At 49.6% G+C, this 25,000-nt stretch overlaps 1 protein-coding gene across 6 annotated transcripts in view; it reads right to left on the reverse strand.

Annotated features, from left to right (window-relative positions):
- Window positions 1–25,000, reverse strand: part of LOC118381244 (tyrosine-protein kinase Fyn-like) — a 73,384-nt gene that overhangs the window by 7,958 nt on the left and 40,426 nt on the right. Inside the window, exons 5-9 of one of the 6 annotated variants that reach the window (XM_052469437.1) lie at window positions 24,049–24,229; window positions 15,779–15,877; window positions 15,406–15,509; window positions 14,353–14,502; window positions 4,250–4,414 (exon numbers count right to left, since the gene is read on the reverse strand). In XM_052469437.1, the coding sequence (XP_052325397.1) occupies window positions 4,250–4,414; window positions 14,353–14,502; window positions 15,406–15,509; window positions 15,779–15,877; window positions 24,049–24,229 (699 nt within the window). Of the gene's footprint in view, window positions 1–3,969; window positions 4,126–4,249; window positions 4,415–14,352; window positions 14,503–15,405; window positions 15,510–15,778; window positions 15,927–24,048; window positions 24,230–25,000 lie in introns of those variants that run through there. The other 5 variants (XM_052469438.1, XM_052469439.1, XM_052469440.1 and 2 more) reach the window with 5 other exon arrangements.

The raw sequence follows: 25,000 nt of genomic DNA on the forward strand, positions 1-25,000 counted from the left end.
CACACAGAGTTATATAGTACACACATTAAAAGAGTGATGATGAGGTCATGCATGGAGGAGGCAGGGTGGGGTAACAATTGGGAGAGAGGGAAGGAGAGAAGGGAGGAGAGGAGGGAGGGGAGAAGGGAGGGAAGGAGAGGAGGGAGGAGGGAGGGAAGGAGAGGGGGAGGGAAGGGAGGAGGGAGGGGAGGAAGGAGGGGAGGAGAGGGGGAGGGAAGGGAGGAGGGAGGGGAGGAAGGAGGGGAGGAGAGAAGGGAGGCATGAGGGGAGGAGGGATGGGGAGGAGAGAAGGGAGGAGGAAGGGGAGGAGGGATGGAGAGGAGGGAGGTGAGGAGGGAGGGGAGGAGAGAAGGGAGGAGAGAAGGGAGGAAGGGAGGGAAGGAGAGAAGGGAGGCGAGAAGGGAGGCGAGAAGGGAGGAGGGAGGGGAGGAGAGAAGGGAGGAGAGAAGGTAGGACACAGGGAAGGAGAGAAGGGAGGAGGGAGGGAAGGAGAGAAGGGAGGAGAGAAGGTAGGATACAGAGAAGGAGAGAAGTGAGGAGGGAAGGAAGGGAGGGGAGGAGAGTGGGGAGGAAAGAGGAGGCGAAAGGGGAGGAGAGAGGGAAGGATAGAGGAGAGAGAGGAGGAGGGAGGAGAACAGAGAGGGGAGGAGGGAGGGAAGGAGGGAACGGAGAAGAGGAGAGGAGAGAGGAGAGGGGAGGAGGGAGGTGAGGAATGAGGGGAGGAAAGGAGAGGGGAGGAGAGGAGAGGGAGGAGAGAAGGGAGGAGAGAAGGGAGGAGGGAGGCGAGGAAGAAGGGGAGGAGAGAAGGAGTACCAGCATGAAACTACAGTAGCTGGACCAGTAAAACACCTCCTGGACTGGACACACTCACATACTTTAACACTGACACAGAACAGCACTGGTCTGGACAGACACAGACCCTTTATCACTGACACAGAACAGCACTGGTCTGGACAGACACAGACCCTTTAACACTGACACAGAACAGCACTGGTCTGGACAGACACAGACCCTTTATCACTGACACAGAACAGCACTGGTCTGGACAGACACAGACCCTTTATCACTGACACAGAACAGCACTGGTCTGGACAGACACAGACCCTTTAACACTGACACAGAACAGCACTGGTCTGGACAGACACAGACCCTTTAACACTGACACAGAACAGCACTGGTCTGGACAGACACAGACCCTTTATCACTGACACAGAACAGCACTGGTCTGGACAGACACAGACCCTTTAACACTGACACAGAACAGCACTGGTCTGGACAGACACAGACCCTTTATCACTGACACAGAACAGCACTGGTCTGGACAGACACAGACCCTTTATCACTGACACAGAACAGCACTGGTCTGGACAGACACAGACCCTTTAACACTGACACAGAACAGCACTGGTCTGGACAGACACAGACCCTTTAACACTGACACAGAACAGCACTGGTCTGGACAGACACAGACCCTTTATCACTGACACAGAACAGCACTGGTCTGGACAGACACAGACCCTTTAACACTGACACAGAACAGCACTGGTCTGGACAGACACAGACCCTTTATCACTGACACAGAACAGCACTGGTCTGGACAGACACAGACCCTTTAACACTGACACAGAACAGCACTGGTCTGGACAGACACAGACCCTTTAACACTGACACAGAACAGCACTGGTCTGGACAGACACAGACCCTTTATCACTGACACAGAACAGCACTGGTCTGGACAGACACAGACCCTTTAACACTGACACAGAACAGCACTGGTCTGGACAGACACAGACCCTTTATCACTGACACAGAACAGCACTGGTCTGGACAGACACAGACCCTTTATCACTGACACAGAACAGCACTGGTCTGGACAGACACAGACCCTTTAACACTGACACAGAACAGCACTGGTCTGGACAGACACAGACCCTTTATCACTGACACAGAACAGCACTGGTCTGGACAGACACAGACCCTTTAACACTGACACAGAACAGCACTGGTCTGGACAGACACAGACCCTTTATCACTGACACAGAACAGCACTGGTCTGGACAGACACAGACCCTTTAACACTGACACAGAACAGCACTGGTCTGGACAGACACAGACCCTTTAACACTGACACAGAACAGCACTGGTCTGGACAGACACAGACCCTTTATCACTGACACAGAACAGCACTGGTCTGGACAGACACAGACCCTTTAACACTGACACAGAACAGCACTGGTCTGGACAGACACAGACCCTTTATCACTGACACAGAACAGCACTGGTCTGGACAGACACAGACCCTTTAACACTGACACAGAACAGCACTGGTCTGGACAGACACAGACCCTTTATCACTGACACAGAACAGCACTGGTCTGGACAGACACAGACCCTTTATCACTGACACAGAACAGCACTGGTCTGGACAGACACAGACCCTTTAACACTGACACAGAACAGCACTGGTCTGGACAGACACAGACCCTTTAACACTGACACAGAACAGCACTGGTCTGGACAGACACAGACCCTTTATCACTGACACAGAACAGCACTGGTCTGGACAGACACAGACCCTTTAACACTGACACAGAACAGCACTGGTCTGGACAGACACAGACCCTTTATCACTGACACAGAACAGCACTGGTCTGGACAGACACAGACCCTTTATCACTGACACAGAACAGCACTGGTCTGGACAGACACAGACCCTTTAACACTGACACAGAACAGCACTGGTCTGGACAGACACAGACCCTTTAACACTGACACAGAACAGCACTGGTCTGGACAGACACAGACCCTTTATCACTGACACAGAACAGCACTGGTCTGGACAGACACAGACCCTTTAACACTGACACAGAACAGCACTGGTCTGGACAGACACAGACCCTTTATCACTGACACAGAACAGCACTGGTCTGGACAGACACAGACCCTTTAACACTGACACAGAACAGCACTGGTCTGGACAGACACAGACCCTTTAACACTGACACAGAACAGCACTGGTCTGGACAGACACAGACCCTTTATCACTGACACAGAACAGCACTGGTCTGGACAGACACAGACCCTTTAACACTGACACAGAACAGCACTGGTCTGGACAGACACAGACCCTTTATCACTGACACAGAACAGCACTGGTCTGGACAGACACAGACCCTTTATCACTGACACAGAACAGCACTGGTCTGGACAGACACAGACCCTTTAACACTGACACAGAACAGCACTGGTCTGGACAGACACAGACCCTTTATCACTGACACAGAACAGCACTGGTCTGGACAGACACAGACCCTTTAACACTGACACAGAACAGCACTGGTCTGGACAGACACAGACCCTTTATCACTGACACAGAACAGCACTGGTCTGGACAGACACAGACCCTTTAACACTGACACAGAACAGCACTGGTCTGGACAGACACAGACCCTTTAACACTGACACAGAACAGCACTGGTCTGGACAGACACAGACCCTTTATCACTGACACAGAACAGCACTGGTCTGGACAGACACAGACCCTTTAACACTGACACAGAACAGCACTGGTCTGGACAGACACAGACCCTTTATCACTGACACAGAACAGCACTGGTCTGGACAGACACAGACCCTTTAACACTGACACAGAACAGCACTGGTCTGGACAGACACAGACCCTTTATCACTGACACAGAACAGCACTGGTCTGGACAGACACAGACCCTTTATCACTGACACAGAACAGCACTGGTCTGGACAGACACAGACCCTTTAACACTGACACAGAACAGCACTGGTCTGGACAGACACAGACCCTTTAACACTGAACTGGACACCGGGAACATCGCATTAGGAATATCCAGAGACACACTGAGAAGCCCTTCTGGAACACAGACTGTAAAAAGTGTTTCAACATACAGTAAAAGAAGGTGACTGATTGATTGATTGATTGACAGTCGGTCTCACCCATCCAGACATCTCCGAAGCAGCCCTGACCCAACTTCTTGTTTAGGGCCAGCGCATCCCGGGCAACCTCCCAGGCGTCCCGCCCCAAACCCAGGGTGAGGGGCGTTGAATTGGGACAGGGCGTGGTCAAGAAGTGACACATCCCATCGTTACTGCCTAGAAGAGGGAGGGGTGGATGGGATGGTAGGAGTGGAGAGGGAGGAGGGGGTGGAGGGAGGGATAGAGGGAGGGAGATTAAATGAGATGAAGAGGCATGCAAAGACAGAGAACTAGTTCCTACCCATCCAGACTTCTCCAAACTGCCCGTTGCCCAGCTTCTTAATGAGCTGGAGAGACTCTCTGGGAATCTCCCACACATCCTTGGTCTTTACCGATAGGTCCGCAAGCTTAGGCATGCCCCGCCTACAGCTGCCAATCAACCTACAGCACAGACCTGCAGCTCGCTCTGATGGGAGTGAGAGAGACAGAGAGAGAGAAAGACAGACAGAGAGAGAGGGAAAGATAGTGATAAAGAGAGAGAGAGAGACAGACAGACAGACAGACAGACAGACAGACAGACAGACAGACAGACAGACAGACAGACAGACAGACAGACAGACAGACAGACAGACAGAGAGAGGGGGGATGAAGAGATCAAAGGCAACAAACACATAAAACACATATAGAACACATATACAACACATATACAACACACATAGAACACATATACAACACATATACAACACATAAAACACATATAGAACACATATACAACACATATACAACACACATAGAACACATATACAACACATATACAACACACATAAAACACATATACAACACATATACAACACATATACAACACATATAGAACACATATAGAACACATATAGAACACACATAGAACACATATAGAACACACATAGAACACATATAGAACACATATACAACACATATAGAACACATATACAACACATATACAACACATATAGAACACATATAGAACACATATAGAACACACATAGAACACATATAGAACACACATAGAACACATATAGAACACATATACAACACATATAGAACACATATACAACACATATAGAACACATATACAACACATATAGAAAACATATAGAACACACATAGAACACATATACAACACACATAGAACACATATAGAACACATATACAACACATATACAACACATATAGAACACACATAGAACACACATAGAACACATATAGAACACACATAGAACACATATACAACACATATACAACACATATACAACACATATAGAACACATATAAAACACACATAGAACACATATAGAACACATATAGAACACATATAGAACACATATACAACAGGATGCTATACTTGATCCACTAAATAGTACTAACATACATAACACAACATAACATACATAACATAGATACACTACATGACCAAAAGTATGTGGACAGCTGTCTAAACAACTCATTCCAAAATCATGGCGATTTCTAGCGGTACGCGTTTCAGCACTCGGCAGTCTCGTTCTGTGAGCTTATGTGGCCTACCACTTTAAGGATAAGCCGTTGTTGCTCTTAGACCTTCAGCACTTACAGTTGACCGGGGCAGCTCTAGCAGGGCAGAAATGTTACAAACTGACCTGTTGGAAAGGTGGCATCCTCTGACGGTGTCAAGTTGAAAGTCACTGAGCTCTTCAGTAACGTTATTGTACCGCCAAATTGTGTCTATGGAGATTGCATGGCTGTGTGCTCGATTTTATACACTTGACAGCAATGGGTGTGGCTGAAATAACCGAATCCATTAGTTTGAAAGGGTGTCCACATACTTTTGGTGATGCAGTGTATCTTAAAGACACATAACATATACAAATTAGTACTGATACACCATGCTGTCTAATAGTACTGATACACCATGCTGTCTAATAGTATTGATACACCATGCTGTCTAATAGTACTGATACACCATGCTGTCTAATAGTATTGATACACCATGCTGTCTAATAGTATTGATACACCATGCTGTCCAATAACACTGATACACCATGCTGTCCAATAGTACTGATACACCATGCTGTCTAATAGTATTGATACACCATGCTGTCTAATAGTATTGATACACCATGCTGTCCAATAACACTGATACACCATGCTGTCCAATAGTACTGATACACCATGCTGTCTAATAGTATTGATACACCATGCTGTCTAATAGTATTGATACACCATGCTGTCTAATAGTACTGATACACCATGCTGTCTAATAGTATTGATACACCATGCTGTCTAATAGTACTGATACACCATGCTGTCCAATAGTATTGATACACCATGCTGTCTAATAGTACTGATACACCATGCTGTCTAATAGTATTGATACACCATGCTGTCTAATAGTATTGATACACCATGCTGTCTAATAGTACTGATACACCATGCTGTCTAATAGTATTGATACACCATGCTGTCTAATAGTATTGATACACCATGCTGTCTAATAGTATTGATACACCATGCTGTCTAATAGTACTGATACACCATGCTGTCTAATAGTACTGATACACCATGCTGTCCAATGGTATTGATACACCATGCTGTCTAATAGTACTGATACAGCATGCTGTCTAATAGTATTGATACACCATGCTGTCTAATAGTATTGATACACCATGCTGTCTAATAGTATTGATACACCATGCTGTCTAATAGTACTGATACACCATGCTGTCTAATAGTACTGATACACCATGCTGTCCAATAGTATTGATACACCATGCTGTCTAATAGTACTGATACACCATGCTGTCTAATAGTACTGATACACCATGCTGTCTAATAGTACTGATACACCATGCTGTCTAATAGTACTGATACACCATGCTGTCTAATAGTATTGATACACCATGCTGTCTAATAGTATTGATACACCATGCTGTCTAATAGTACTGATACACCATGCTGTCTAATAGTATTGATACACCATGCTGTCTAATAGAATTGATACACCATGCTGTCTAATAGTACTGATACACCATGCTGTCTAATAGTATTGATACACCATGCTGTCTAATAGTATTGATACACCATGCTGTCTAATAGTATTGATACACCATGCTGTCTAATAGTATTGATACACCATGCTGTCCAATAACACTGATACACCATGCTGTCTAATAGTACTGATAAACCATGCTGTCTAATAGTATTGATACACCATGCTGTCCAATAACACTGATACACCATGCTGTCTAATAGTATTGACACACCATGCTGTCTAATAGTATTGACACACCATGCTGTCTAATAGTACTGATACACCATGCTGTCCAATAGTACTGATACACCATGCTGTCTAATAGTATTGACACACCATGCTGTCTAATAGTATTGACACACCATGCTGTCTAATAGTACTGATACACCATGCTGTCCAATAGTACTGATACACCATGCTGTCTAATAGTACTGATACACCATGCTGTCTAATAGTACTGATACACCATGCTGTCTAATAGTATTGATACACCATGCTGTCTAATAGTATTGATACACCATGCTGTCCAATAACACTGATACACCATGCTGTCTAATAGTATTGATACACCATGCTGTCTAATAGTATTGATACACCATGCTGTCTAATAGTACTGATACACCATGCTGTCTAATAGTACTGATACACCATGCTGTCTAATAGTATTGATACACCATGCTGTCCAATAGTATTGATACACCATGCTGTCTAATAGTATTGATACACCATGCTGTCTAATAGTATTGATACACCATGCTGTCTAATAGTACTGATACACCATGTTGTCTAATAGTACTGATACACCATGCTGTCTAATAGTATTGACACACCATGCTGTCTAATAGTATTGACACAAGATGCTGTCTAATAGTACTGATACACCATGCTGTCTAATAGTACTGATACACCATGCTGTCTAATAGTACTGATACACCATGCTGTCTAATAGTACTGATACACCATGCTGTCTAATAGTACTGATACACCATGCTGTCTAATAGTATTGATACACCATGCTGTCTAATAGTATTGATACACCATGCTGTCTAATAGTACTGATACACCATGCTGTCTAATAGTATTGATACACCATGCTGTCTAATAGTATTGATACACCATGCTGTCCAATAACACTGATACACCATGCTGTCTAATAGTATTGATACACCATGCTGTCTAATAGTACTGATACACCATGCTGTCTAATAGTATTGATACACCATGCTGTCTAATAGTATTGATACACCATGCTGTCCAATAACACTGATACACCATGCTGTCTAATAGTACTGATACACCATGCTGTCTAATAGTATTGATACACCATGCTGTCTAATAGTACTGGTACACCATGCTGTCTAATAGTATTGATACACCATGCTGTCTAATAGTATTGATACACCATGCTGTCTAATAGTACTGGTACACCATGCTGTCTAATAGTACTGGTACACCATGCTGTCTAATAGTACTGATACACCATGCTGTCTAATAGTACTGATACACCATGCTGTCTAATAACACTGATACACCATGCTGTCTAATAGTATTGATACACCATGCTGTCTAATAGTATTGATACACCATGCTGTCTAATAGTATTGATACACCATGCTGTCTAATAGTACTGATACACCATGCTGTCTAATAGTACTGATACACCATGCTGTCTAATAGTATTGATACACCATGCTGTCTAATAGTATTGATACACCATGCTGTCTAATAGTACTGATACACCATGCTGTCTAATAACACTGATACACCATGCTGTCTAATAGTATTGATACACCATGCTGTCTAATAGTATTGATACACCATGCTGTCTAATAGTATTGATACACCATGCTGTCTAATAGTATTGATACACCATGCTGTCTAATAGTACTGATACACCATGCTGTCTAATAGTACTGATACACCATGCTGTCTAATAGTATTGATACACCATGCTATCCAATAACACTGATACACCATGCTGTCTAATAGTATTGATACACCATGCTGTCTAATAGTATTGATACACCATGCTGTCTAATAGTACTGATACACCATGCTGTCTAATAGTACTGATACACCATGCTGTCTAATAGTACTGATACACCATGCTGTCTAATAGTATTGATACACCATGCTGTCTAATAGTATTGATACACCATGCTGTCTAATAGTACTGATACACCATGCTGTCTAATAGTATTGATACACCATGCTGTCTAATAGTATTGATACACCATGCTGTCCAATAGTATTGATACACCATGCTGTCCAATAACACTGATACACCATGCTGTCTAATAGTATTGATACACCATGCTGTCTAATAGTATTGATACACCATGCTGTCTAATAGTATTGATACACCATGCTGTCCAATAGTATTGATACACCATGCTGTCCAATAACACTGATACACCATGCTGTCTAATAGTACTGATACACCATGCTGTCTAATAGTACTGATACACCATGCTGTCTAATAGTATTGATACACCATGCTGTCTAATAGTACTGATACACCATGCTGTCTAATAGTATTGATACACCATGCTGTCCAATAACACTGATACACCATGCTGTCTAATAGTATTGATACACCATGCTGTCTAATAGTATTGATACACCATGCTGTCTAATAGTACTGATACACCATGCTGTCTAATAGTATTGATACACCATGCTGTCTAATAGTATTGATACACCATGCTGTCCAATAGTACTGATACACCATGCTGTCTAATAGTACTGATACACCATGCTGTCTAATAGTACTGATACACCATGCTGTCTAATAGTATTGATACACCATGCTGTCTAATAGTACTGATACACCATGCTGTCTAATAGTATTGATACACCATGCTGTCCAATAGTATTGATACACCATGCTGTCTAATAGTATTGATACACCATGCTGTCTAATAGTATTGATACACCATGCTGTCTAATAGTACTGATACACCATGTTGTCTAATAGTACTGATACACCATGCTGTCTAATAGTATTGACACACCATGCTGTCTAATAGTATTGACACAAGATGCTGTCTAATAGTACTGATACACCATGCTGTCTAATAGTACTGATACACCATGCTGTCTAATAGTACTGATACACCATGCTGTCTAATAGTACTGATACACCATGCTGTCTAATAGTACTGATACACCATGCTGTCTAATAGTATTGATACACCATGCTGTCTAATAGTATTGATACACCATGCTGTCTAATAGTACTGATACACCATGCTGTCTAATAGTATTGATACACCATGCTGTCTAATAGTATTGATACACCATGCTGTCCAATAACACTGATACACCATGCTGTCTAATAGTATTGATACACCATGCTGTCTAATAGTACTGATACACCATGCTGTCTAATAGTATTGATACACCATGCTGTCTAATAGTATTGATACACCATGCTGTCCAATAACACTGATACACCATGCTGTCTAATAGTACTGATACACCATGCTGTCTAATAGTATTGATACACCATGCTGTCTAATAGTACTGGTACACCATGCTGTCTAATAGTATTGATACACCATGCTGTCTAATAGTATTGATACACCATGCTGTCTAATAGTACTGGTACACCATGCTGTCTAATAGTACTGGTACACCATGCTGTCTAATAGTACTGATACACCATGCTGTCTAATAGTACTGATACACCATGCTGTCTAATAACACTGATACACCATGCTGTCTAATAGTATTGATACACCATGCTGTCTAATAGTATTGATACACCATGCTGTCTAATAGTATTGATACACCATGCTGTCTAATAGTACTGATACACCATGCTGTCTAATAGTACTGATACACCATGCTGTCTAATAGTATTGATACACCATGCTGTCTAATAGTATTGATACACCATGCTGTCTAATAGTACTGATACACCATGCTGTCTAATAACACTGATACACCATGCTGTCTAATAGTATTGATACACCATGCTGTCTAATAGTATTGATACACCATGCTGTCTAATAGTATTGATACACCATGCTGTCTAATAGTATTGATACACCATGCTGTCTAATAGTACTGATACACCATGCTGTCTAATAGTACTGATACACCATGCTGTCTAATAGTATTGATACACCATGCTATCCAATAACACTGATACACCATGCTGTCTAATAGTATTGATACACCATGCTGTCTAATAGTATTGATACACCATGCTGTCTAATAGTACTGATACACCATGCTGTCTAATAGTACTGATACACCATGCTGTCTAATAGTACTGATACACCATGCTGTCTAATAGTATTGATACACCATGCTGTCTAATAGTATTGATACACCATGCTGTCTAATAGTACTGATACACCATGCTGTCTAATAGTATTGATACACCATGCTGTCTAATAGTATTGATACACCATGCTGTCCAATAGTATTGATACACCATGCTGTCCAATAACACTGATACACCATGCTGTCTAATAGTATTGATACACCATGCTGTCTAATAGTATTGATACACCATGCTGTCTAATAGTATTGATACACCATGCTGTCCAATAGTATTGATACACCATGCTGTCCAATAACACTGATACACCATGCTGTCTAATAGTACTGATACACCATGCTGTCTAATAGTACTGATACACCATGCTGTCTAATAGTATTGATACACCATGCTGTCTAATAGTACTGATACACCATGCTGTCTAATAGTATTGATACACCATGCTGTCCAATAACACTGATACACCATGCTGTCTAATAGTATTGATACACCATGCTGTCTAATAGTATTGATACACCATGCTGTCTAATAGTACTGATACACCATGCTGTCTAATAGTATTGATACACCATGCTGTCTAATAGTATTGATACACCATGCTGTCCAATAGTACTGATACACCATGCTGTCTAATAGTACTGATACACCATGCTGTCTAATAGTACTGATACACCATGCTGTCTAATAGTATTGATACACCATGCTGTCTAATAGTATTGATACACCATGCTGTCCAATAGTACTGATACACCATGCTGTCTAATAGTACTGATACACCATGCTGTCTAATAGTACTGATACACCATGCTGTCTAATAGTACTGATACACCATGCTGTCTAATAGTATTGATACACCATGCTGTCTAATAGTATTGATACACCATGCTGTCTAATAGTACTGATACACCATGCTGTCTAATAGTACTGATACACCATGCTGTCTAATAGTACTGATACACCATGCTGTCTAATAGTATTGATACACCATGCTATCCAATAGTATTGATACACCATGCTGTCTAATAGTATTGATACACCATGCTGTCTAATAGTATTGATACACCATGCTGTCTAATAGTATTGATACACCATGCTGTCTAATAGTACTGATACACCATGCTGTCTAATAGTACTGATACACCATGCTGTCTAATAGTACTGATACACCATGCTGTCTAATAGTATTGATACACCATGCTATCCAATAGTATTGATACACCATGCTGTCTAATAGTACTGATACACCATGCACACACACACATGGTAGAGATGCTGCTACAACAGACTGCACCACCAGAGGGCAGACAGACACTGGGATAGAAGAGAGGAAACGGCCCTGATTTACTGAAGAGTTGGACATACAGAGAGGAGAGGAAACAAGGCCCTGACTTACTGAAGACTTGGACATACAGAGCGGAGAGGAAAAAGGCCCTGATTTACCAAAGACTTGGACATAGAGAGAGGAGAGGAAACAAGGCCCTGACTTACTGAAGACTTGGACATAGAGAGAGGAGAGGAAACAAGGCCCTGATTTACCAAAGACTTGGACATACAGAGAGGAGAGGAAACAAGGCCCTGACTTACTGAAGACTTGGACATAGAGAGAGGAGAGGAAAAAAGGCCCTGACTTACTGAAGACTTGGACATAGAGAGAGGAGAGGAAACAGGGCCCTGATTTACCAAAGACTTGGACATACAGAGAGGAGAGGAAACAAGGCCCTGACTTACTGAAGACTTGGACATACAGAGAGGAGAGGAAACAGGGCCCTGATTTACTGAAGACTTGGACATACAGAGAGGAGAGGAAACAGGGCCCTGACTTACTGAAGACTTGTACATAGAGAGAGGAGAGGACACAAGGCCCTGATTTACCAAAGACTTGGACATACAGAGAGGAGAGGAAACAAGGCCCTGATTTACCAAAGACTTGGACATACAGAGAGGAGAGGAAACAAGGCCCTGACTTACTGAAGACTTGGACATAGAGAGAGGAAAGGAAACAAGACCCTGACTTACTGAAGACTTGGACATAGAGAGAAAGGCCTTGTCCAGAAACACCCCCGAGGCTCTAAATACTTCAGCCCTAGTCCATACTCCCTCTGCACTTTACCCTAGCCCCTAGCTTTTATACACTTCCCCCTACGCCCTAAACCCTAGCCCCTAGCTTTTATACACTTCCCCCTACACCCTATAGCCCCCTATGCCCTAAACCCTACACCCGAGCTTTTATATACTTCCCTCCTAGCCCCTACGCCCTACACCCTAGTCCCTAGCTTTTATACACTTCCCCCTACGCCCTACACCCTAGCCCCTAGCTTTTATATACTTCCCCCTAGCCCCTACACCCTAGCCCCTAGCTTTTATATACTTCCCCCTAGCCCCTACACCCTAGCCCCTACACTCTAGCCCCTACACCCTAGCCCCTAGCTTTTATATACTTCCCCCCTAGCCCCTACACCCTAGCCCCTACACCCTAGCCCCTAACTTTTATATACTTCCCCCCTAGCCCCTATACCCTAGCCCCTAGCTTTTATATACTTTCCCCCTAGCCCCTACACCCTAGCCCCTACACTCTAGCCCCTAGCTTTTATATACTTCCCCCCTAGCCCCTACACCCTAGCCCCTACACCCTAGCCCCTAGCTTTTATATACTTCCCCCTAGCCCCTACACCCTAGCCCCTACACCCTAGCCCCTAGCTTTTATATACTTCCCCCCTAGCCCCTCCACCCTAGCCCCTACACCCTAGCCCCTAGCTTTTATATACTTCCCCCCTAGCCCCTACACCCTAGCCCCTACACCCTAGCCCCTAGCTTTTATATACTTCCCCCCTAGCCCCTCCACCCTAGCCCCTACACCCTAGCCCCTACACCCTAGCCCCTACAACCTAGCCCCTAGCTTTTATATACTTCCCCCCTAGCCCCTACACCCTAGCCCCTAGCTTTTATATACTTCCCCCCTAGCCCCTACACCCTAGTACCTACACCCTAGCCCCTACACACTAGCCCCTAGCTTTTATATACTTCCCCCCTAGCCCCTACACCCTAGCCCCTAGCGTTTATATAGTCACACCTTTGTAGTGCTCCACCAGCTGTTGCACAGAGTCAAACTGTGTGCGTGTTGTTATGTAATATCCTCCACTGTCCAGCTTCCTGATCTTATAATGCTTGACATGATCACCTTTACCATCATCCCAGTCACAGATAGACAGAGAGTAGGCACCTGGAGATAGGAGAGAGGGGAGGGAGAGAGAGTGAGGGGGAGAGGGAGAGAGAAAGAGGGGGAGAGGGAGAGAGAAAGAGGGGGAGAGGGAGATGGGAGGGGAGAGAGAGGGGGAGAGAGGAGAGAGAGAGAGAGAGAGAGAGAGAGAGAGAGAGAGAGAGAGAGAGAGAGAGAGAGAGAGAGAGAGAGAGAGAGAGAGAGAGAGAGAGAGAGAGAGAGAGAGAGAGAGAGAGAGAGAAAGAGGGGAGAGGGAGGAGAGGGGGAGAGAGGGAGAGAGGGGAGAGAGAGAGATGGGGGGAGAAAGAAAACACAGACAGACAGACAGACAGACAGACAGACAGACAGACAGACAGACAGACAGATAGATAGATAGATAGATAGATAGATAGATAGATAGATAGATAGATAGATAGATAGATAGATAGATAGATAGATAGATAGATAGATAGACAGAGAGAGAGAGAGAGACAGAGACAGAGACAGAGAGAGAGACAGAGAGAGAGAGAGAGAGACAGAGAGAGACAGAGAGAGACAGAGAGAGAGAGAGAGAGAGAGAGAGAGAGAGAGAGAGAGAGAGACAGAGACAGAGAGAGAGGCAGAGAAAGAGACAGAGACAGAGACAGAGACAGAGACAGAGACAGAGAGAGAGAGAGAGAGAGAGAGAGAGAGAGAGAGAGAGAGAGAGAGAGAGAGAGAAAGAGACAGAGACAGAGACAGAGAGAGAGAGAGAGAGAGAGAGAGAGAGAGAGAGAGAGAGAGAGAGAGAGAGAGAGAGAGAGAGAGAGATGAAAAGGGGAAAGGAAGAAGTTAATAACCTGATGATTCTAAAGCTGCACCCAAGACAATAACGAAGTACAGCTGAGTGTGACTAGTGTGTGTGTGTGTGTATGTGTGTGTGCGTACCGATGGTGGTCTCACTCTCTCTGATAAGGAATGTTCCTCGGGGGTTCCCCTGACCCAGGAGCTGTCTCTCTGCATCCTTCCTCCCCATCTTCCCAAAATACCACCTGGCAACACACACACACGCACACGCACACGCACACACACACACACACATACTAGTCATACAATTCATCACCATGACAACCAGTCACCGCAATATTTCTTACAGTTCAGACACAGATGTTGTACTGTAGTTGAGTGTGTGTGTGTGTGTGTGTGTGTGTGTGTGTGTGTGTGTGTGTGTGTGTGTGTGTGTGTGTGTGTGTGTGTGTGTGTGTGTGTGTGTGTGTGTGTGTGTGTGTGTGTGTGTGTGTGTGTGTGTGAATGTACTCACTCCTCAGCCTGTATGGAGTCAACAGGAGCGACGTAGTTACTAGGGATGTATCCTGAGATCCCCGTGTTCAACGACCGGGCCTCCCACCAGTCCCCCTCTCTGTAGAGACAGACAGTCATCAGACCGGGCCTCCCACCAGTCCCCCTCTCTGTAGAGACAGACAGTCATCAGACCGGGCCTCCCACCAGTCCCCCTCTCTGTAGAGACAGACAGTCATCGGACCGGGCCTCCCACCAGTCCCCCTCTCTGTAGAGACAGACAGTCATCAGACTGGTCCTCCCACCAGTCCCCCTCTCTGTAGAGACAGTCATCAGACCGGGCCTCCCACCAGTCCCCCTCTCTGTAGAGACAGACAGTCATCAGACCGGGCCTCCCACCAGTCCCCCTCTCTGTAGAGACAGACAGTCATCAGACCGGGCCTCCCACCAGTCCCCCTCTCTGTAGAGACAGACAGTCATCAGACCGGGCCTCCCACCAGTCCTCCTCTCTGTAGAGACAGTCATCAGACTGGTCCTCCCACCAGTCCCCCTCTCTGTAGAGACAGTCATCAGACCGGGCCTCCCACCAGTCCCCCTCTCTGTAGAGACAGACAGTCATCAGACTGGGCCTCCCACCAGTCCCTCTCTCTGTAGAGACAGTCATCAGACCGGGCCTCCCACCAGTCCCCCTCTCTGTAGAGACAGACAGTCATCAGACCGGGCCTCCCACCAGTCCCCCTCTCTGTAGAGACAGACAGTCATCAGACCGGGCCTCCCACCAGTCCCCCTCTCTGTAGAGACAGACAGTCATCAGACCGGGCCTCCCACCAGTCCCCCTCTCTGTAGAGACAGACAGTCATCAGACTGGGCCTCCCACCAGTCCCTCTCTCTGTAGAGACAGTCATCAGACCGGGCCTCCCACCAGTCCCCCTCTCTGTAGAGACAGACAGTCATCAGACCGGGCCTCCCACCAGTCCCCCTCTCTGTAGAGACAGACAGTCATCAGACCGGGCCTCCCACCAGTCCTCCTCTCTGTAGAGACAGTCATCAGACCGGGCCTCCCACCAATCCCCGTCTCTGTAGAGACAGACAGTCATCAGACTGGGCCTCCCACCAGTCCCCCTCTCTGTAGAGACAGTCATCAGACCGGGCCTCCCACCAGTCCCCCTCTCTGTAGAGACAGACAGTCATCAGACCGGTCCTCCCACCAGTCCTCCTCTCTGTAGAGACAGTCATCAGACCGGGCCTCCCACCAATCCCCGTCTCTGTAGAGACAGACAGTCATCAGACCGGGCCTCCCACCAGTCCCCCTCTCTGTAGAGACAGACAGTCATCAGACTGGGCCTCCCACCAGTCCCTGTCTCTGTAGAGACAGTCATCAGACTGGGCCTCCTACCAGTCCCCCTCTTTGTAGAGACAGTCATCAGACCGGGCCTCCCACCAGTCCTCCTCTCTGTAGAGACAGTGATCAGACCGGGCCTCCCACCAGTCCCCCTCTCTGTAGAGACAGTCATCAGACCGGGCCTCCCACCAGTCCCCCTCTCTGTAGAGACAGACAGTCATCAGACCGGGCCTCCCACCAGTCCTCCTCTCTGTAGAGACAGTCATCAGACTGGTCCTCCCACCAGTCCCCCTCTCTGTAGAGACAGTCATCAGACTGGGCCTCCCACCAGTCCCCCTCTCTGTAGAGACAGACAGTCATCAGACCGGGCCTCCCACCAGTCCCCCTCTCTGTAGAGACAGTCATCAGACCGGGCCTCCCACCAGTCCCCCTCTCTGTAGAGACAGACAGTCATCAGACCGGGCCTCCCACCAGTCCTCCTCTCTGTAGAGACAGTCATCAGACTGGTCCTCCCACCAGTCCCCCTCTCTGTAGAGACAGTCATCAGACTGGGCCTCCCACCAGTCCTACTGTCTGTAGAGACAGTCATCAGACCGGGCCTCCCACCAGTCCCCCTCTCTGTAGAGACAGTCATCAGACCGGGCCTCCCACCAGTCCCCCTCTCTGTAGAGACAGACAGTCATCAGACCGGGCCTTCCACCAGTCCTCCTCTCTGTAGAGACAGTCATCAGACTGGTCCTCCCACCAGTCCCTCTCTCTGTAGAGACAGTCATCAGACTGGGCCTCCTACCAGTCCCCCTCTCTGTAGAGACAGACAGTCATCAGACTGAGCCTCCCACCAGTCCCCCTCTCTGTAGAGACAGACAGTCATCAGACTGGGCCTCCCACCAGTCCTCCTCTCTGTAGAGACAGTCATCAGACCGGGCCTCCTACCAGTCCCCCTCTCTGTAGAGACAGTCATCAGACCGGGCCTCCTACCAGTCCCCCTCTCTGTAGAGACAGACAGTCATCAGACCGGGCCTCCCACCAGTCCCCCTCTCTGTAGAGACAGTCATCAGACCGGGCCTCCCACCAGTCCCCCACTCTGTAGAGACAGACAGTCATCGGACCGGGCCTCCCACCAGTCCCCCACTCTGTAGAGACAGACAGTCATCGGACCGGGCCTCCCAACAGTCCCCCACTCTGTAGAGACAGTCATCAGACCGGGCCTCCCACCAGTCCCCCTCTCTGTAGAGACAGTCATCGGACCGGGCCTCCCACCAGTCCCCCTCTCTGTAGAGACAGACAGTCATCAGACCGGGCCTCCCACCAGTCCTCCTCTCTGTAGAGACAGTAATCAGACCTGGCCTCCCACCAGTCCCCCACTCTGTAGAGACAGACAGTCATCGGACCGGGCCTCCCACCAGTCCCCCACTCTGTAGAGACAGACAGTCATTGGACCAGGCCTCCCACCAGTCCCCCACTCTGTAGAGACAGACAGTCATCGGACCGGGCCTCCCACCAGTCCCCCTCTCTGTAGAGACAGACAGTCATCGGACCGGGCCTCCCACCAGTCCTCCTCTCTGTAGAGACAGTCATCGGACCGGGCCTCCCACCAGTCCCCCTCTCTGTAGAGACTGTCATCGGACCGGGCCTCCCACCAGTCCTCCTCTCTGTAGAGACAGACAGTCATCGGACCGGGCCTCCCACCAGTCCCCCACTCTGTAGAGACAGACAGTCATCGGACCGGGCCTCCCACCAGTGCCCCACTCTGTAGAGACAGACAGTCATCGGACCGGGCCTCCCACCAGTCCCCCACTCTGTAGAGACAGTCATCGGACCGGGCCTCCCACCAGTCCCCCTCTCTGTAGAGACAGTCATCGGACCGGGCCTCCCAGCAGTCCCCCACTCTGTAGAGACAGTCATCGGACCGGGCCTCCCACCAGTCCCCCTCTCTGTAGAGACAGTCATCGGACCGGGCCTCCCACCTGTCCCCCACTCTGTAGAGACAGACAGTCATCGGACCGGGCCTCCCACCAGTCCCCCACTCTGTAGAGACAGACAGTCATAGGACCGGGCCTCCCACCAGTCCCCCACTCTGTAGAGACAGTCATCAGACCGGGCCTCCCACCAGTCCCCCACTCTGTAGAGACAGACAGTCATCGGACCGGGCCTCCCACCAGTCCCCCACTCTGTAGAGACAGACAGTCATCGGACCGGGCCTCCCACCAGTCCCCCACTCTGTAGAGACAGACAGTCATAGGACCGGGCCTCCCACCTGTCCCCCACTCTGTAGAGACAGACAGTCATCGGACCGGGCCTCCCACCAGTCCCCCACTCTGTAGAGACAGACAGTCATCGGATCGGGCCTCCCACCAGTCCCCCACTCTGTAGAGACAGACAGTCATAGCACCGGGCCTCCCACCAGTCCCCCACTCTGTAGAGACAGACAGTCATCGGACCGGGCCTCCCACCAGTCCCCCACTCTGTAGAGACAGACAGTCATCGGACCGGGCCTCCCACCAGTCCCCCACTCTGTAGAGACAGTCATCAGACCGGGCCTCCCACCAGTCCTCCTCTCTGTAGAGACAGTCATCAGACCGGGCCTCCCACCAGTCCCCCTCTCTGTAGAGACAGACAGTCATAGGACCGGGCCTCCCAGCAGTCCCCCTCTCTGTAGAGACAGACAGTCATCGGACCGGGCCTCCCACCAGTCCCCCACTCTGTAGAGACAGACAGTCATCGGACCGGGCCTCCCACCAGTCCCCCACTCTGTAGAGACAGTCATCAGACCGGGCCTCCCACCAGTCCTCCTCTCTGTAGAGACAGTCATCAGACCGGGCCTCCCACCAGTCCCCCTCTCTGTAGAGACAGACAGTCATAGGACCGGGCCTCCCACCAGTCCCCCTCTCTGTAGAGACAGACAGTCATCGGACCGGGCCTCCCACCAGTCCCCCACTCTGTAGAGACAGACAGTCATCGGACCGGGCCTCCCACCAGTCCCCCACTCTGTAGAGACAGTCATCAGACCGGGCCTCCCACCAGTCCTCCTCTCTGTAGAGACAGTCATCAGACCGGGCCTCCCACCAGTCCCCCTCTCTGTAGAGACAGACAGTCATAGGACCGGGCCTCCCACCAGTCCCCCTCTCTGTAGAGACAGACAGTCATAGGACCGGGCCTCCCACCAGTCCCCCTCTCTGTAGAGACAGACAGTCATCGGACCGGGCCTCCCACCAGTCCCCCACTCTGTAGAGACAGACAGTCATCGGACCGGGCCTCCCACCAGTCCCCCACTCTGTAGAGACAGTCATCAGACCGGGCCTCCCACCAGTCCTCCTCTCTGTAGAGACAGTCATCAGACCGGGCCTCCCACCAGTCCCCCTCTCTGTAGAGACAGACAGTCATAGGACCGGGCCTCCCACCAGTCCCCCTCTCTGTAGAGACAGACAGTCATAGGACCGGGCCTCCCACCAGTCCCCCTCTCTGTAGAGACAGACAGTCATAGGACCGGGCCTCCCACCAGTCCCCCTCTCTGTAGAGACAGACAGTCATCAGACCGGGCCTCCCACCAGTCCCCCACTCTGTAGAGACAGTCATCAGACCGGGCCTCCCACCAGTCCCCCTCTCTGTAGAGACAGTCATCAGACCGGGCCTCCCACCAGTCCCCCTCTCTGTAGAGACAGACAGTCATAGGACCGGGCCTCCCACCAGTCCCCCTCTCTGTAGAGACAGACAGTCATAGGACCGGGCCTCCCACCAGTCCCCCTCTCTGTAGAGACAGACAGTCATAGGACCGGGCCTCCCACCAGTCCCCCTCTCTGTAGAGACAGACAGTCATCAGACCGGGCCTCCCACCAGTCCCCACTCTGTAGAGACAGTCATCAGACCGGGCCTCCCACCAGTCCCCCTCTCTGTAGAGACAGTCATCAGACCGGGCCTCCCACCAGTCCCCTCTCTGTAGAGACAGACAGTCATAGGACCGGGCCTCCCACCAGTCCCCCTCTCTGTAGAGACAGACAGTCATAGGACCGGGCCTCCCACCAGTCCCCCTCTCTGTAGAGACAGACAGTCATAGGACCGGGCCTCCCACCAGTCCCCTCTCTGTAGAGACAGACAGTCATCAGACCGGGCCTCCCACCAGTCCCCCACTCTGTAGAGACAGTCATCAGACCGGGCCTCCCACCAGTCCCCCTCTCTGTAGAGACAGTCATCAGACCGGGCCTCCCACCAGTCCCCCTCTCTGTAGAGACAGACAGTCATAGGACCGGGCCTCCCACCAGTCCCCCTCTCTGTAGAGACAGACAGTCATAGGACCGGGCCTCCCACCAGTCCCCTCTCTGTAGAGACAGACAGTCATAGGACCGGGCCTCCCACCAGTCCCCCTCTCTGTAGAGACAGACAGTCATAGGACCGGGCCTCCCACCAGTCCCCCTCTCTGTAGAGACAGACAGTCATCAGACCGGGCCTCCCACCAGTCCCCCACTCTGTAGAGACAGTCATCAGACCGGGCCTCCCACCAGTCCCCCTCTCTGTAGAGACAGTCATCAGACCGGGCCTCCCACCAGTCCCCCTCTCTGTAGAGACAGACAGTCATAGGACCGGGCCTCCCACCAGTCCCCCTCTCTGTAGAGACAGACAGTCATAGGACCGGGCCTCCCACCAGTCCCCCTCTCTGTAGAGACAGACATTCATAGGACCGGGCCTCCCACCAGTCCCCTCTCTGTAGAGACAGACAGTCATCAGACCGGGCCTCCCACCAGTCCCCCACTCTGTAGAGACAGTCATCAGACCGGGCCTCCCACCAGTCCCCCTCTCTGTAGAGACAGTCATCAGACCGGGCCTCCCACCAGTCCCCCTCTCTGTAGAGACAGACAGTCATAGGACCGGGCCTCCCACCAGACCCCTCCCTGTAGAGACAGACAGTCATAGGACCGGGCCTCCCACCAGTCCCCCTCTCTGTAGAGACAGACAGTCATAGGACCGGGCCTCCCACCAGTCCCCCTCTCTGTAGAGACAGACAGTCATCAGACCGGGCCTCCCACCAGTCCCCCTCTCTGTAGAGACAGACAGTCATAGGACCGGGCCTCCCACCAGTCCCCCTCTCTGTAGAGACAGACAGTCATAAGACCGGGCCTCCCACCAGTCCCCCTCTCTGTAGAGACAGACAGTCATAGGACCGGGCCTCCCACCAGTCCCCCTCTCTGTAGAGACAGACAGTCATCAGACCGGGCCTCCCACCAGTCCCCCTCTCTGTAGAGACAGACAGTCATCAGACCGGGCCTCCCACCAGTCCCCCTCTCTGTAGAGACAGTCATCAGACCGGGCCTCCCACCAGTCCCCCTCTCTGTAGAGACAGACAGTCATAGGACCGGGCCTCCCACCAGTCCCCTCTCTGTAGAGACAGACAGTCATAGGACCGGGCCTCCCACCAGTCCCCCTCTCTGTAGAGACAGACAGTCATAGGACCGGGCCTCCCACCAGTCCCCCTCTCTGTAGAGACAGACAGTCATCAGACCGGGCCTCCCACCAGTCCCCCTCTCTGTAGAGACAGACAGTCATAGGACCGGGCCTCCCACCAGTCCCCCTCTCTGTAGAGACAGACAGTCATCAGACCGGGCCTCCCACCAGTCCCCCTCTCTGTAGAGACAGACAGTCATAGGACCGGGCCTCCCACCAGTCCCCCTCTCTGTAGAGACAGACAGTCATCAGACCGGGCCTCCCACCAGTCCCCCTCTCTGTAGAGACAGACAGTCATCAGACCGGGCCTCCCACCAGTCCCCCTCTCTGTAGAGACAGTCATCAGACCGGGCCTCCCACCAGTCCCCCTCTCTGTAGAGACAGACAGTCATAGGACCGGGCCTCCCACCAGTCCCCCTCTCTGTAGAGACAGACAGTCATAGGACCGGGCCTCCCACCAGTCCCCCTCTCTGTAGAGACAGACAGTCATAGGACCGGGCCTCCCACCAGTCCCCCTCTCTGTAGAGACAGACAGTCATCAGACCGGGCCTCCCACCAGTCCCCCTCTCTGTAGAGACAGACAGTCATAGGACCGGGCCTCCCACCAGTCCCCCTCTCTGTAGAGACAGACAGTCATCAGACCGGGCCTCCCACCAGTCCCCCTCTCTGTAGAGACAGACAGTCATAGGACCGGGCCTCCCACCAGTCCCCCTCTCTGTAGAGACAGACAGTCATCAGACCGGGCCTCCCACCAGTCCCCCTCTCTGTAGAGACAGACAGTCATCAGACCGGGCCTCCCACCAGTCCCCCTCTCTGTAGAGACAGACAGTCATAGGACCGGGCCTCCCACCAGTCCCCCTCTCTGTAGAGACAGACAGTCATCAGACCGGGCCTCCCACCAGTCCCCCTCTCTGTAGAGACAGACAGTCATAGGACCGGGCCTCCCACCAGTCCCCCACTCTGTAGAGACAGTCATCAGACCGGGCCTCCCACCAGTCCCCCTCTCTGTAGAGACAGACAGTCATCAGACCGGGCCTCCCACCAGTCCCCCTCTCTGTAGAGACAGACAGTCATCAGACCGGGCCTCCCACCAGTCCCCCTCTCTGTAGAGACAGACAGTCATCAGACCGGGCCTCCCACCAGTCCCCCTCTCTGTAGAGACAGACAGTCATCAGACCGGGCCTCCCACCAGTCCCCCTCTCTGTAGAGACAGTCATCAGACCGGGCCTCCCACCAGTCCCCCTCTCTGTAGAGACAGACAGTCATCAGACCGGGCCTCCCACCAGTCCCCCTCTCTGTAGAGACAGTCATCAGACCGGGCCTCCCACCAGTCCCCCTCTCTGTAGAGACAGTCATAGGACCGGGCCTCCCACCAGTCCCCCTCTCTGTAGAGACAGTCATAGGCCCGGGCCTCCCACCAGTCCCCCTCTCTGTAGAGACAGACAGTCATAGGACCGGGCCTCCCACCAGTCCCCCTCTCTGTAGAGACAATGTAATGTGGATGTGACTCTCACGTGTTGTTGAGGATGTGGAACTTCTCTCCCTTCTGGAAGAACAGATCATCTTCAGTACGAGCATCATAGTCATACAACGCTATGAAGAGAGTCACACCTCCACCTGTAAACACATACAACGCTATGAAGAGAGTCACACCTCCACCTGTAAACACATACAACGCTATGAAGAGAGTCACACCTCCACCTGTAAACACATACAACACTATGAAGAGAGTCACACCTCCACCTGTAAACACATACAACGCTATGAAGAGAGTCACACCTCCACCTGTAAACACATACAACACTATGAAGAGAGTCACACCTCCACCTGTAAACACATACAACACTATGAAGAGAGTCACACCTCCACCTGTAAACACATACAACGCTATGAAGAGAGTCACACCTCCACCTGTAAACACATACAACGCTATGAAGAGAGTCACACCTCCACCTGTAAACACATACAACGCTATGAAGAGAGTCACACCTCCACCTGTAAACACATACAACGCTATGAAGAGAGTCACACCTCCACCTGTAAACACATACAACGCTATGAAGAGAGTCACACCTCCACCTGTAAACACATACAACGCTATGAAGAGAGTCACACCTCCACCTGTAAACACATACAACGCTATGAAGAGAGTCACACCTCCACCTGTAAACACATACAACACTATGAAGAGAGTCACACCTCCACCTGTAAACACATACAACGCTATGAAGAGAGTCACACCTCCACCTGTAAACACATACAACACTATGAAGAGAGTCACACCTCCACCTGTAAACACATACAACACTATGAAGAGAGTCACACCTCCACCTGTAAACACATACAACACTATGAAGAGAGTCACACCTCCACCTGTAAACACATACAACGCTATGAAGAGAGTCACACCTCCACCTGTAAACACATACAACGCTATGAAGAGAGTCACACCTCCACCTGTAAACA

This window comes from Oncorhynchus keta, chromosome 19, assembly GCF_023373465.1.
Source record: "Oncorhynchus keta strain PuntledgeMale-10-30-2019 chromosome 19, Oket_V2, whole genome shotgun sequence".
In the NCBI taxonomy this organism is placed as follows: domain Eukaryota; kingdom Metazoa; phylum Chordata; class Actinopteri; order Salmoniformes; family Salmonidae; genus Oncorhynchus; species Oncorhynchus keta.